We start from the raw sequence: 16238 nt of genomic DNA, 5'->3' as shown, positions 1-16238 counted from the left end.
TGGATGCCTTTTGTTTTTCATCCACTATCTTTTTGCATATTCAACAGAAAGCTGTGTACTTCTGCAAATTGGAAACTTTTGTAGTTAGTTTTATCCAATGGAAATACTCCTTTTGTCTTAATTTACTGTGTTATAATGCCGCATTCATAAGAAACTACAATTACAGCAATTCATAAGAAACGACAAAAAACTTGCATCCATTCATTCAGTAAAAAGTAACACAATTACAGCAAGGATTCCATTACATAAGAAAACAAACCAATGAAAAATTCACTATAAAATACAACATGGGAATCTTTGGTCTGCTATTGCTACGGACACTACCACCAAAAGCTGTATCCACTCAACCTTGCTACTTCCATTTCTTCACAATCACCAAACAACATTAACTATCCCTTGATGGCCAACATATGGTCACTCTTAATAACAGTCTTCAGATAGCAGCAAAAACAATACAACAATATAAAAGCCCATGTACCGAGAAGAGCTCTTTTGAGATAGTGCTCTCTGGTCTTGTGCTTTTTCACTTCACCCTCCAATTTTGCAACTTTAAGTTCCAATTTTTGAGCTTTATTTTCCCATCTTCTTGCTGAAGTTTCTAATTCCTCCATATTACTTTCCATTCTATTCATTCTTCGCAGCAAACCAGGAATCACTTGAGTTGATCTTTCGCACATTGTTGGATCATACCATTCCCAAAAACCACATCCCTCATCCTGCAATTTACATTTTCCAAGACTAAATCCTCTTGTTATAATATTTCCATTACAAATCTAACATCTTACCTCTCTAAGATCTTACCTCTCCTAAAGTGCAGACCACAAATCTTCTTGCTGGGTTCCAATTTGTCCATGAGGTCTTCACCATTGCTGTTAATCCGCAGGAGCATCTAGGTATGGGTTTAGGAGAGCGTCTCGACATTCTTGGCTTCTTCGATTTCTGACACAGAATTTAGGGCTAGAAATTGAGTCCCTATTTTTTCCTCCACAAGACCAGACACTTCAGTTTGTTTAGTTGGCTTGTTTCTACCGCTCTTTTTTTTCTTTTCAGTTGATGTATTAATGTAAGTGAACGGTCAGTGGATTGACGGACAAAATTGCCCCTGTGGTTTGCCACGTGTAATGCTAATTTCAGAAATTAAGAGCCATTACCGACGAAATGGGCACGGGTGGACTGATTAAGTTGTTTAGTGGTCAATTATTGACAAAAAATAGTTCGATGGCCAAAACATGATCTTGGGAAAAGTTTAATGGGGCCAATTTTTTGCCCATATCTATATGATGGTGGGCCCACACAGCTTTTTTTTTTTTTTTTTTTGCCTTTTGATAATGGCTGTCGGGCTGACACAGTCTGGTAGCCATCCGTTTTTTTTCAAAATCCAGCTGGACTCAGCCCGGCAGCCCAGCAATTTGAAAAAAAAAATTTGTAGATTAAGCCCGACAGGCATAGTTCAATACCTTCTCCTTGTCAAATCAATACTTGTACGATTTTTTTTTAGCAATAAATAAAGGAATTCGCTAGATTTAACGCAATTCGACTCCATCATTGAGTCTAGTCCACGGAGAGAAACTCATTCTTTATTATGAAAGGAAAACCCTATATAATAATACAATTTGAACCCAAGTCCAACTCTTGTATGCCATTTCTCATCTTTCAAGAACTCTTTCTCACTCTATGTATAAGGATACATGTCGCCTTTGTGTACCATTTTATAGTATGTTGCTTGGCCAACACCCAAATAATAACAGAAAATAACTGCTAATTTCTAATCTCATACGGAATAGGAAATAATTTCTAATTTCTAAACTTATATAAATAGGAAATTCCTTGGCTACTATTTCAAATAACTAAAATCAATTAGAAAACTAGTTATTTCAACACAAAGAAGCTTGCATAGAAGAAATTAAGCCAATTTTCTACTAAATTTTTACCTTGGTGAATATTTCTTTTAGCAACTATTTGTCTTTAACTACCAAATAATATGGTTTCGAACTACACATCCGAATCAATACAGTCATGACACCCAATTAATTCAATTAACAAATGAACATGTATAGTTACCCCAAATCTAACTTCCTGTTGACTTGCGAGAATGTGCCTCAATTTATCATTTCTTTTTGCAGGATTTTTTCTTACCACTACTTGCAATTCAGAATCCCCTTCTATGAGTGCTATTTTGAATCATTGAAGCAATTAAGTGGTAAAATTACCATATTCTTCTCATCTTTAGAATTGTCTCACTATGTGTGATTTTCAAGACTCCATTTACAAAGAAAAAATCATAATTGTCAGAGTCTAATAGCACTTGAAAATTAGATTCCATTGCTTCTTTGGGACATATGCTACACCACCCAAAAAACATAATCTGAATCTTAAAACCATCCAAGATGAAATATCAACTGTTGGAGTTGTGAAAATATCTCCATCGATTTACGTCCAAAATCAATAATGGACTCCATTTTTTCTTGATTCTTAAATCACTTGCCTATATTTATATTGTCAAATGTTTCCATGCTTTCCAACTTCTCATCCTTTACCATCAATGCGTCTTGCCAAACTATTGAAACAAGAATACCAACCATTAAATTGTTGAATTGGTAATAGCCACAAATCCACTTGTTCTTAATAGTCAAATAGGATCCAACCATGAACCCTGTTCTAATACCAGTTTGTTGGGACCAAGCACGAAATAACAACTATAGAGACATCAAGAATATAACAATTTAATGATAAATAAGTCACAAACATGAAAAATAAATGACACACAAGATTTAATGTGGTTCGCCATCATCATTGTGCCTACGTCCATAGAGAGAAATCCATTTTTTATTATGAGAGGAAAATCTTATATAAGAATACAATTTAAATCCAAATCCAACCCTTGTATGTCGCACTTGTGTGCCACTTTGTAGTATACCAACCTCACATATTTATAAGTTACATTACCTGGCTAACACCCAAGTAATAACAGGAAATAATTGCTAATTCTTAATCTTATATGGAATAGGAAATAATTTCTAAACTCATATGAATAGGAAATTCCTTAACTACTACTTCAAGTAACTAAAACCAATTAAGAAACTAGTTATTTTGACACAAAATAAGAAACCTGTCTAAAAGAAATTAAGTCAATTTTCTAACATATCATTTGTTCATAAATTATACCAATGGTAATTTTACCCAGGAAATTTTTGGAATATTACCTAAGAAAGAACTGGATTCTTGGAGACAACTTTGCTACACTTGACACCGTTGGCTAAGTGTGTGCCTTTATCTTTTGGACTTTTGCTTTGGATATGCAGGCACAATCAACTTTAACTTGTTTTGTCACCGTTTGCTGTTGATATGGTGCTGAAGTTGGATGTTGAGGAACTTATCAGATTGTGGATTTGCTGGTTATTGAACATCTAGTACTTCAAGTACCTATCACAACGAAAATAGATATTGTTTAGTTGAATAATGAATATCCTTGGTTAGTTGGAAAAAGGATATACCTTATAAAATTTGGACTTCGGATGAATTGGATTCTTGCATATTCTTGTATTATCATTTGGTTGAAAGCATCTCTTGCAATGTGTAGCAAGTTCCTTACTCATTGATGTCTGACCTTTCCTTGGTTCATCAACTAATCTCTTTCTCATTTTTTGGGCCTTCCAGGCATCTTTCGTACTGTCGATGGATTAATGGGGTCCTCAAGTGCCCTTACCCAGTACCTGGCACTCGAAACAGGATTAATCACGTGGGCATATGTCTTCAAGTATGTCACCCTGCTATAACACTTATGCACATATCATAAAACTAGTCCTTTTTTTTTGCCTATATTTTAGCACATCCATGTACTCAAGGACATCCATTTAATTGAAATAGGTCATAGGTACAAGTCCAATCTTGAAAATCCACAACTACTTCATGTTAAGGCCAGAATCTCATATTCCAAGCCACTAGCCATATATTGCAACACACAACCTACTTTACTTTACATTTCTTTTTCAATTATCTCCTGGATATTTGGACAAATTTTGCCTTGAAATTTTTTCATACCAGCCCTCTTGACTTGAATTCAATGCATTAACCTTCTCCTAATCCATTCAAACATAGAAACCATTGCCAATTCCCTTACTTTAAGAATATAGTTGTTAAAAGACTCAATCAGCTTATTTACCAATATGTCATTCTTGCTACTTACTCCAAAATGAGATCTGGACCACAAGTTAAGGGAAGCTGGGCTAGCCATGCTGCAGCATCTTTGTCGGCCTTTTCCAGGTCTTACATAGCAACCTTCCAGTTATGTTCATTACCATCATCTATGGTCTCTAATCCTTCTTATAACTAGCCAGGCTCATTATTCTTCTTACTTTGGTTCACATCAGCTCTAGTTGTGTCCTATGCAATATGCTTGTTCCCTTTCCCATTGGCTTTATATGGTTGGTCGACATGTATACCTTCCTTTCAATAGTACTAACTCCACTAGCAGCATATAGGGGTGGCTCTTTAAATGCTTGTTCCCACTTTCACTATATATTACGCTTATAGGAAGGTAAAGATGTGAAAAATTCATGAGATTAATATCATCATTCCCTGTAATTGATAGTAATCCACTATCTATGTCTAAACCAGGGATACACCATTAAAAATTAACCTTGGTTGCATCAGGGCCCACTTGCTTAAACATTCTCCACAGCCAAATTATAGACATTTCATTTGGATTTTTATTCTTCCATATGCCTATTTTATAGTCTCCTATATAAGCAATATTTGGATCACTTCTAAATTTTCCCCCAAAATACATGTAAATATCAACCATTTTATCTCCTTTCTCATTTTCTTTTGTTTCATAAAACAAGAAAAAAAAAGCAAATGGATTTTCAACTTTGAAATTTGTCTAGCTTTGAAGTTCTCTCATCCTAGGATTTTCTTGCTTGTTTTTGTCTCTCTCTATCTCTCTTCCTCAATCGTTCGACTACCAAACCAAATGGATGAAAGAGTCTTAGGGTTTCATTATTTCCAAGGGGTAATTGTGACATTTTGCATGCTAACATTAATTTAGACGGTTTCTGTCTAAGTTACACTTTAGTTAAAACCGCAGGGAGCTAAAATGTAGGTTTTTGAACTATAAAGAAATAAATTGAACATTTTCCAAACCACAAAGAGTTTTTTGGTATTTTACCCTATATCTTTCAAATTGAAACAGGACAAGGGCTTTCCAAGAATCTACGATCCACAAGAATAAAACACTCACTCTTCACTCAGTACTCATCGTTACCAGTTGCTAGGTAAAGTAGAGTTCAACCCAAACAATACAGAGCTCAGTTAATCCCCGACCCATTAGTGCTGGCATTAAATCCAAGTTTGGGCTGCAATAGTGTGCTTCAACACTCTCTTAACTTCGTCAACATTTATCAAAACCCAACTCTTTAGACTCATTTAACAAATCTACTAACAAAATTCTTCGAAATCACCCAAACTTTTTGAAACCTATAGTAATCACATTTTTTTTATGGTTAATTATAGTATGCTCCCCTTAACTATTTAGTAATTGGTTTTTGCATCCTAAACTTTCAATTTTCGTAATCTATTACATTAAACTTTCAATTTTTAGCACCATCAAAAAATCAAGCAAAATCTAATTAAAACAAAAGAGATGTGACTAGTTTACCTCAATTTCTTATTGTAACTTTCAAAAATACCCTAGTAAGATTTTAGAAAAAAAAAAGTCAAAATTTTAAAACCCACAAATTTCTTTAAAAACACAGTCGTCGTACAAATTAACATCTAAAAACTTAACAAAAAAAGAAATATAATCAAAAAGTAAAATTTTAAAAAAAAACCCCCACCCTTCACAACTACACCATCACCACCACTATAACCTCTTGCCTTCACTATTACAATATCACTATCACTTTTCAGAACTCATCAAAATCACTATAAACCTCTCTATAATCACCAAACCAAGTAGTACCTCAAAACCCATAAAAAAAGGAAATCTATATCAGAAAATATCCTAAATCTAAATTTAACCACCATCAATAGCCATATTACCACAATTATAACCTTTTTAAATCCATCAGAAAACTTAGCACCCAAAAAATCATCAGATGGAAAAAGACAATTAAATGATATACCATGTCAAAATCTACCTACCATTGACAGCACTACCATACCATTTAAACCCCATTACCACCCTAATAATCTCATAACCTCTCACTCCTAGTAGAATCACGAACTCTTGTACAACATAAATAGAACTAAACTTTTTCTTGTTTACATCACTAGGGAGGGAATGCCCGCGCATCATGCAAGTGTTTGGTGCGTGTGGTTAAAGAGAATTTTTTAGGTGCTTGTGGTGAGTAAGTAAATGAAGATAAATATAAGATAATAGCGCATATTAAGTGTGAGGACTCGTAAATTCCTTGTATTTTTCCTCAAAAATACCCTTTTATTTGAAAATTAGTATTTATCAAAGGCCACTATCCAAATGTTTCACATTAAGTGTAGATAAACCTAGAAAATAGGGTTTTACGCTTCGGTTTCAAGTTTGGAGCGAAATTAGGGTTTTCGCGATTTTTAGCCGGATGAATTTTCGGTACAGAGTAAAAATTAATTTGGGGATTAAAAGTGACTTTTAAGTGAGAAATAATATGTGACTAGTGGCAATGATATAAGGTTAATAAATGGGAAGTAAAAACCCTAGTACGTGAGTTTTTAAGAAAAACGGCGCGATCCGGCGGGTCCCGCGCATTACCGATTGAACGCACTGCTTGACCACCATTTTTCTTACCCAACAAGTTTGTTGACTTTTGTACATAATATCTTCTTAAATTGCAGCAAGGTTGACCGAAATTAGTGGCCAAGAAAGGCAAGAAAGAAAGAGAAAAAAAAGAGGTGGTGGTGGTGACACTTGTCACCACCTCATGGCTTCTTAACCAAGACAATTACCATCCATTTAACTCCAACACTTAGCCAATTTCTTCTTCATTTCTGCTGCTGCTGGCCGAGAGAGAGAGGAGGGAAAACACCAAAGGAAAACATTTCATTTCATCTTCAAATCCAACAACTTAGTGAGAAAACAAACAAAGTAAACCGATTAAACTTGTTCTTGAGTGATTAGCTAGTGGCTTGTGGTGTGATTTTTGAAGGAGAGAGCTTGGGCTACTCTTAGTGACCTTTATTCAAGGTAAGAGAGTTTATCTCTCTAAGTTTTGCTTTCAATTTTGTTAAATTAAGCTTAGTAGTTTGATTTTGTGGTGGAATCATGGATGATTAGCATGTTTTAGAAGTTTTCCCCAATTTATTTGATTTTTTTTTTTTCATTTTAAGTGACTTGGTACACCTTTTTTTTTTTTTTTTTTTTTTTGTTATTCAATCAGTGCTGAAGGACATTGATATTTTTTTTTTAAATTAAAACCTTTATTAAACCAAAAACACAAACACAGCGGACCAAACGAAAATAAGGAGTACTTACTCCCTTACAAAGAGCACCAATAAAAAGTCAAACCCGCACCTCCTCAGTACTATCTGAACCCCTAATGCCTGCCAAACTACCACACTACCCATCCTCAGATAACCACCGCACCCCTGGCACTCCCAGGGAATCCAGAACTATGGCCAACCTAACAATTGCCGGCAAATGTGAACCCTCCTCAAACACATGAGAACCAGTTAACCCAACCGCTGCAAGCCTATCAGCGGGACCGTTGGCCTCCCGGAAAACATGTGAGATGGTAGCCGGAAAACCCTCCAAAAAACGTCTCACCTTCCTTAGAGAGTTACATAGTGGCCACTTCGCAACCGCCCCAGATACCACTAAATGAACCAAAACCTTGGAGTCGACCTCAACTAGCGAAGGAACCAGCCCCCTTTGAAGACACAACTGCAACCCCTCCAGAAGCGCCAAGCACTCTGCCTCAAGCACCCCGTGCTCCCCGAACTCCTTATAAAAGGCAAAAATCAATTTCCCCTGATAGTTACGCACCAGCCCATCACCCATGGCCCTCCCGTTAATCACACTAGCATCTGTATTCAATTTAAACACTCCACAGGGAGGCTTTTCCCAGGCAATCGCCCGAGGGGAACTTCGCCTGGCAGGACCGCTGACCAACCGCCGCCACTCACAATCCTTATCCCCCTTGAAATGAAACCCCCTAAGCTTATTTGCCCTCCCCAACTGTTCTATAAAATTCTCCACATCCCAAATTATCCGGTTGACCTCCCACCGGCCCCCCTGAAAGCGCTCCTGGTTCCTAGCCCTCCAAAGAAGCCAACACACCACAATTGGCACTATCACCCTAATATGATTCTTGGACGATGTATCGGAAGATAGAAACCAAGCAATGAAAACCGAAGCCATGGTAGAGCAATTTCTCATCTGAAACCCAAACCTACGCGACACCCTCGTCCAAACTTGGGAAGCAATCGGCCCAGTCACAAACACATGCAAGAGATCCTCCTCCTCCCCATAACAACACCCACACCAGGAAGGAATCATCACCCCTCGCGACTTCAACACCACATCCAAAGGAATGAACTTCCTTACCAAGCGCCACGCTAAAAACACCATTTTTGCTGGCAAAGCTGGCTGCCCAAGGAGAGAGTCAACCAAGGATGGACACCTCCGTTGCCGAAGAAACTCCCACGCCGAGTTTACTGAAAAAAGACCCGATGAAGAAGGCGCCCAAACCAATCTATCCTTCTGAGAAACCTCAAATGGGATGTCCCTTATCACACCGATAACCGACTCCGGCACCCACTGAGCAAGACGAGCCTCATCCCAACCATCCCTGGTTAAAAATTCAGACACAAGAAAATGCGGATGCCCCGCACCCACCACCACCTCTTCCAACGGATTATCTAAAGCCCATCGATCCTTCCAGAAGTCCACCAGGCCTTCCCCTATACACCACCTAATCTTCGGCTCCACAACCACCCTGATCGCCTCAAGGCGGCGCCAAGTCCTTGAAGGCCGCACAGACGAGTCCTCCAACGGATGACAACCCGAACTGTACTTTGCATGCATGAATTCCGCCCAAATAGAGTCACCACTCCGGAATCGCCACCATAGCTTAGCCGCAAAAGCCCGAGACATGTCCCTAAACGATCTAAACCCCAGACCCCCTTCCTCTGAAGGAAAACACAGTTTCTCCCATGAGGCCCAATGCATACGCTTCTCCCCCCTTTGATCCCACAAAAAGGAATTACAAATGTTGCCCAACCGGATGAAAACCGCCTTAGGAGGATTCAACACCTGAAGCAAATACATAGGCAACGACGCTAGAACATGTCGAATTAAAACCATCTTCCCCCCAAACGAAAGCAATTTAGTACTCCAGTGTCCAAGATGGCCCCGCATTTTTGCCTCAATACCGTCGAACAACAAACTGAGACACCGCCCTTTATAAATAGGGGCACCCAAATATGTAAAAGGGAACCGAGCCCGATGAAACCCCAAGACCCTCGTTACCATCTGCTCCTGCGCCTCAGTCGCTCCCGACGCCAAGATGAAAGCACTCTTATTGACATTCACCCTCTGGCCTGAAGCCTGTTGGTACCCCTCCAAAAACCCCTTTATTGCATTCAGGCAGTCCTCAGAACACCGCGTATAGATAAGCATATCGTCCGCGAAGGCGAGATAAGGCACCTGAGACCCCGCCGACACAAAAAGCCTTCCCGGCCTACTAAGCAACAAGTGGTGCAAGCCACGGCCCAAGAAGTCGGTCACTAACACAAACAGACCCGGTGAAACTGGGTCCCCCTGCCGAACACCCCGTGACGACTTGAAAAAACCCGCAGCCTCTCCATTTACCAAAATCGAAAACCAATTATTAGAAACTAACCTAAAGAAAATATCCACCACCCGCTCCTGAAACCCAAATTGCCTCAACATAAACAACAGAAATGGCCACTCCACTCTGTCATAAGCCTTCTCCATATCCAACTTAAGCATGATGTTCGGATGCCGCAAGCGCCTGTCTAAATCCATCACTAACTCCTGAGTGAGCAGAATGTTATCCGTTATCCCTCGGCCAGGAACGAAACCTGTCTGCCACGGGGAGACTAGCGACGGGAGCACCCTCCCCAACCGACGAGCAACCACCTTTGAAATAATTTTGGAACAAGTGTTGCACAAACTTATTGGCCTAAAGTCTTTCCAGCACGATGCCCCCGCCACCTTAGGCAGAAGGACAATAGAAGTACTAGTGAAACTCCTAGGCAAACACATACCCTGAAAAAAGGCCTTCACCGCCTCCAGCAAATCCAACTTAATAATCGACCAACACCCTTGATAAAAACCTGCCCCAAAACCATCCGGCCCCAGAGCACTATCCGCCTCCATTCCAAAAATCACCTCTCGCACCTCTTCCATCTCAGGGAGTGCCGCAAGCAACCCATTATCCTCTGCCGACAACTGGGGAACCGTGAAGGGAACCGATGGCGGCTGCCACCCATGTTGCTCAGAAGCAAACAACGAGGATACGAACTCCACAGCTGAACCCCGAATAGCCTGAATATCCTCCAACCATGTCCCTGCTGCATTCTTAATACGCGATACAACCATGTCCCTCCAACCATGTCCGAGTGGAAATATGCCGAATTGGCATCCCCCACCTGTAACCACTTGACACCCGCCTTCTGCCTCCAATACTCACATTCCGCTGCCGATTCTCGCGCATACACCGCCTTCGCCTCCTCCAGTGAAGCCCTGGCTGCCGGATCGCGGCTCATATCAAACTCCCCCTCACGCTGTTTCATAATGACCTCAGCCTCCTTGACCTTGGAGAATATATTTCCAAACACCTCAGCATTCCAAACCCGTAGACCAGCCTTCACCAATCTCAATTTATTATAGAACTTTGCCATCCCCTCGCCCTCCACTGTCTTCCCCCATTCACGCTGAACCACCTCCTGAAACCCAGGATGACCCCGCCACACATTTAGAAATTTAAACGAACATTTGGGAGGACCCCCATTCTGGCAACAGATCAATAGAGGCGCATGGTCCGAACGGCCCCTGGCCAGATGGGACACATGCGAGAGATCAAACCCATCCGCCCACTCCCGATTCATCAAGGCCCTATCCAAACGCTGCCACACCGTGCCATTCGTCCATGTAAACGCAGCACCATCAAAAGGCACCTCCGACAACCCACAACTTCCAATCGCCTCATTAAACTCTTCCATATTTCTTTGATTAGCCGGGGACCCCCCTCGCGCTCCTGCATGCTGGAAATGACATTAAAATCCCCTGCTACTAACCACGGGCCACACACCTCTCCCGACAATCCCTCCATAGCCGACCACAACTCACGGCGCCCCACCCTCGAACATCTAGCATACACTGTCGAAAACTGAATCGAACAACCCGACGAGAATCCAATATGCATATGAAGTAGTTGTTCGGCGAAATCCCTGAAGCTGAGAGACATGTCATTAAACCAGAAAACCCAAACCTTATTCTGTAATGCACCCCAAGCCTTATCGAACCCCAGTGACCGACGGACCACCTCCATCTGCGGAGGGTCCGACAAAGGTTCCAGGAGAACAAGTAACCGAATTATATGACCTTTACAAATGTTATTTAAATATCTAATGGAGTCCCTGCGAGACGCCCCACGAATATTCCAAACAACCAACCTAATGGGATTTAACATTAGACCGCAAAGAATAATGAGTTTGTGATTGGAGAGGAACCTGATTCAAAAGAGATTTTGCCGCTCTACCTCCCTTTTGTCTCACACCTCGCCTGCCCGACTCCAAGGACTGGTGCTGCGCATCCCCCTGCACCGCTCCACGCCGCGGACCTCCAGTGTCGGCCGGGCCGTCAGGCAGCCTGTGATGCAGCACTCTCTGGAAATTCCTTAGTTGCTCCCATGGCACAACCTCCCCTGGAACGTCGCCATCCGAGAGGTGACGCCTATGTCTCTTACCTGCCGCCCTGGCAATACCTGACGAACTTGAAGGAATGCGCCCAAAATCCTGAACCTCCATATCTGCAAGCGACTGAAGAATGCCGAAGGAATTCCGTGTCTCCTCCTCCAACACCGCAACCTGCACACTGTCCCTCCCAGCCAGCCACAAGCCTCCTCCATACCTGCCCTGCCCGGAGACACTGGGCACACAATCACACCGCCCGAAACACAGTTCTCCCCAGCACCCACCTCCACCCCCATCCCCGTCTCATCGCCCATCAGGGCCGGCGTCTCCGTCTCCTCCACCAGAATCGAGGAGCCCGGATCCTCAGCTCCCGTTTCCTTCGTAGTGACATCCACCTCCCGCTCCAACTCCTTCCCCGCCTCCTGTTCCCCTGGATAATACTCCTACTTACCAATATCGAAATCGACCCGTACCCCTTCGCTGCCATGTCCCAGATCTGCAGGCCCCCCAGGGCACAGATGCGCCCCACCCAACAGTAATTTATCTCCAGTTCCCGACAGATCGTTAGCCCCCTTTGGCCTAAACACTGCCGCGGCTTTCCCTACCTCCCGGACCTCCCTCTTCTCCATTTTAAGTGCTGGATGTTTCCTAAAGCACTCCCCATCTTCATGACCAAACCGATGACAAAACCCGCAGAATTTGGCCAACTCTCATACACCACCTCCTGCCAAAAACCCTCCTGCTCCTCCCCAATCCACACTCGATTGGGTGGCAATTTGGAGACATCCATCTCAATCAACACTCTCGCTACGGACGGCCGCCTGAGAGACAACGTCGCCGAATCAATCTTCAAACATCTGCCCAGCAAACCAGCCAGTTTAGCGATGTACACTGCATTGAACAAAGGCAACGGCAGGAACGGCAGGGACACCCACACAGGCGCAAACCTAGAATCCTGGTTCGCTTTGAAATCCAGTGTCCACTTCGATATCAGCATTTGCGCCCCTTTCACAAACCAGGAACGTCGAACAAAAAGGCGTGTAAAATCCTCCTCTAACGATGGTCTGATCAGAACATGATTCAAATCCAACAGACCAACATCACAATCCCTTTTGAGCCCCAGCGACACAAAGAAACCGCGAATTACTTCCATAGGCGGCCGACGAAAAGGAAAACGACCCACCAAAGCATTCTGGAATGGGGATGAAAGCAAGGTCATCTCCTGATGGGATAACCTCAGCGCAGGTTCTCCTCGATGAGTCGAACACCACCCCAGATCCGGCACTGCCTCCCCCTCCCTCCGAGAACCCGCGAGCGCATCGACAAAAGACTTACCCACTGCCGCTCCTCCATGAGGATCCCCAGTGGCCGGCGGCGGCCACGACGGCCCCGCCATGCACCAACTAGTATTAGGGTTATTCTATTTTCGGTAACGTACCATGCATGCAAAAAAGTTAAGTCGTAACCCCAATTTATTTGATGAACTAGGGCTTCTGGAAATTCTGCCCAAATTATTGTATGATGCTTATATGTTGCAATTGAGTTTTTATAAGGTGTTATGGTAGTGATTAGACCAAGAAATTAAGGAAAGTTGCACTAGAAACTCAAAATTCCAAAATCTGGAAAATTTTCCCAACATTCTGTCCGAATTTGTATCTGTATGTTAGAGGCTGATTTGGCCTTAGGTCAAAGAAGAAAAGTTGTAGAGAATGGCATTTTATAGGTGCCTACAAAATTTCAGCTTAATCGGAGCAACGTAGGATGTGAAAAGTCCAAAATACCCTTACTGTTCTAAGTATTTCAGTTAAGTCCAGTTTATCACGTTTTTTGACCAGGATCCATTCTGATTTAGCTCTGGACCAAAACATGAAAGTTGTAGTGTTCTGAAGTAGCTTTAAAATGCCTCTAAGAAAACCTGATTCGGACTTGTGTACACTGAGTTATGTCCATTACAGTGTTCTGCGGTTAAACAGCCGGCAAATTTGGTTTCTGGTTTAGTAATTTGAGAATTTGACTAAGTTACATTAGGAAATGGACTAAGTGACCTTCATGAATGTTGTAGCTTTATGTCTTAGCTTCGAAATGGCACAGGTTTCGTTTTAATCCGATAAGCGTGGCCTCGGATATGTTATGTTCCGCATTTGTACGTCAAATCTGTCTTGTGCCACATTGAATTTCTGCACTTGTACTTAATGCGATTCTTGTTATTATGATATTGTGAGCCTATGGAACGGCTCTTGACATAAATTGCTGATATGTATGATGTTGGGTTGTGTTTGAGAAAAAAATGAAGCCTAAATGGCTGGAAAATTAGGTAAACACAAAGGGCATGCTGCCCGAATTTTTACTCGAGGACTAGAAAATTATATTAGCGACTTGGGTGAAGGTTAAGTACTTAACACTTAAACTAGCGAGGACTTTGGCTATTATACTCTTGAGTGTTAAACGTTAGGACTTGACTAAACTTGTACCCTTGAGGAAAAGACTTAATGGCCAATGTAAACTTGAATTCTCTTGTACTTTCAACTCAAGTATTATTTCCAAGAATCTATGTCACAAAACCTTATGATTTGAAAAGCGAGCAAGTTTTCACGAGTGTCTTTCAAATGAATTTCAATTGGTCGATTCTTAATGAACGGAACGTTTAAGTTTCGAATCCTACTTGTGTTTCAAAGTTCTCAAACTGAAATTTTCTCGCAGATTTGGACTCCAAACTCGGAGTACCACCTCGGCGCGAGAACTAGAAGCACTACTGTGGTGAGTGCTTCCAAATATTCGATTGTACTTGTTACGTGTGTCCCTTACTTGACTTGTATGAATACGTGAAAATGAATTATAGGGCAAGGGTGTACTTTACCGCACTTGCCTTAAAATGACTTGTTCTTGCTATTGAATATACTTGACTTGCTTTACATGTACTTGAAATATATCTTGCCTGGAATTCCAGAAACCCTGAGGCTAGTTAATCGAGTCGAGCCGGCAAGGGCCTGGTCGATTAGATAACGAACCCTGGGTCACTAGCAAAGTCGAGTGGAGTGTTATCTCCTCGGCGATCCGGTATACTCGAGTATTACCACCCGTGTTTCATGTGACGTGCGGGCCCGGAATAGGGGGTTGATCGGTGGAAGGGAATTGGCGTGTAGTGAAGTTTATTTTGGACTGGCTAATACTTGAAAGTTGACGGAGTGTCAACTACTTATTGATCAAGCTGGAATAGAGCTGAGATATGATTGCTGTATCCTTATACATGAATTCAAAATTGATATTACTTGGCTAGTTGAAGCACTACTACTTTGATTTGACTTGTTTGCTCGCTAAACCACTATTAATATGTTATTCTTGCTTTGTTGGCCAATTTGATATTTGGAACTTCACTGGGCTTCGGCTCACTCTATTAGTTTGTTTTCCTTACAGGGGTACAAGATAAGCGTGAGAAGTGTAAAGGCTAGCGTAGTCTAGTTACTTTAAACTTTGTTTTGAATTTTGGTTTTGTACTCGCCCTATTCCTCGAATGGAACATTTTGTACTTGGACTGTATACTTTTGACCTAGTTTAAGTATATCGAGACGTTGTACCTTGTTTCCTATCAATGTAAATTATAAGCTTGAATTGTGAATGTTATCTATGGTTCATGGTTGTGTGCACGTGATTCTAGTGAGTGAGTCCTGGCGAGAGCTGGGCAGGCGGTCCGCCGAACCCTCTGGTACGCCTTAGGGGGAGGTGGGGTCGTCACATTAAGTAATACTAAGAAAATATAGCTTCTGCTGAAAACCATTATCAAATGCTGAGTGTAAAGGCTAAAAAAATAACGCAGTCTTGGAAGTTGAAAGGGGGAAAATTGAAGAATGTGAAGAAGGAAGAATTGAAAGAGCCATAACTGATGCTCAGACAATAACTCAGCAGCATACCCACATTTAATTGGGATGTAAACAGTGTTTTATTACTAGTAGAGAAATTGTTTCAAACGGCTGAGTTTCAAACATATGAAAACAGGTGTTGATATAATAACTCAAATGGAGTTATACTACAATTACTGAGGTTATCAGCAACGTGGCTCTATTTTATTACATAATAACCCTATTTCAATAATTGCACAAAAATATATGCTTATATGAAATGGACCAAAATGCCACAAATGAATCGTCAAAATAAACCCACATTCCAACAAAAATACCCAAATGTGTCTATAAAATACAAGTTTTAAACATGCAAACATGGGGGCTTTAATGTAAAAACACCCAAACACATGCTGCAATCAATTGTACCAAAAGTTTGAAAAAAACAACACATTTTCTAAATTTCCAAACTGCCACCGCCCATGCTATTGAAATTCAACTCTCTCTTTGACAAAAACTCAATCTTATATAGCA

The 16238-nt window shown here is 41.5% G+C and overlaps 2 protein-coding genes across 2 annotated transcripts; both read right to left on the bottom strand.

Moving 5' to 3' along the window:
• Positions 1-389: 389 nt before the first annotated feature.
• Positions 390-921, bottom strand: LOC113771029. The gene is made up of 2 exons (XM_027315658.1): positions 802-921; positions 390-716 (listed from the first exon to the last, which is right to left on the bottom strand). The coding sequence occupies exons 1-2, from the start codon at positions 919-921 to the stop codon at positions 390-392; spliced, it is 447 nt and encodes a 148-aa protein (XP_027171459.1).
• A 6625-nt stretch (positions 922-7546) lies between these two features.
• Positions 7547-11175, bottom strand: LOC113771028. The gene is made up of 2 exons (XM_027315657.1): positions 10603-11175; positions 7547-10498 (listed from the first exon to the last, which is right to left on the bottom strand). The coding sequence occupies exons 1-2, from the start codon at positions 11173-11175 to the stop codon at positions 7547-7549; spliced, it is 3525 nt and encodes a 1174-aa protein (XP_027171458.1).
• Positions 11176-16238: the final 5063 nt, after the last annotated feature.

Source organism: Coffea eugenioides, chromosome 5 (genome assembly GCF_003713205.1).
Source record: "Coffea eugenioides isolate CCC68of chromosome 5, Ceug_1.0, whole genome shotgun sequence".
NCBI lineage: Eukaryota > Viridiplantae > Streptophyta > Magnoliopsida > Gentianales > Rubiaceae > Coffea > Coffea eugenioides.
The sequence above is the reverse complement of the archived record's forward strand: the minus strand, read 5'-3'. Positions and strand labels throughout refer to the sequence as shown.

Coding starts and splice junctions, on each gene's coding strand:
- LOC113771029 (XM_027315658.1), bottom strand. CDS start 921: ATGTCGAGACGCTCTCCTAAACCCATACCTAGATGCTCCTGCGGATTA. Junction 717..801: donor TGGTCTGCACTTTAGGAGAG/GTAAGATCTTAG, acceptor TGTAAATTGCAG/GATGAGGGATGTGGTTTTTG.
- LOC113771028 (XM_027315657.1), bottom strand. CDS start 11,175: ATGGAAGAGTTTAATGAGGCGATTGGAAGTTGTGGGTTGTCGGAGGTG. Junction 10,499..10,602: donor CGGGTGTCAAGTGGTTACAG/GTGGGGGATGCC, acceptor GAGGATATTCAG/GCTATTCGGGGTTCAGCTGT.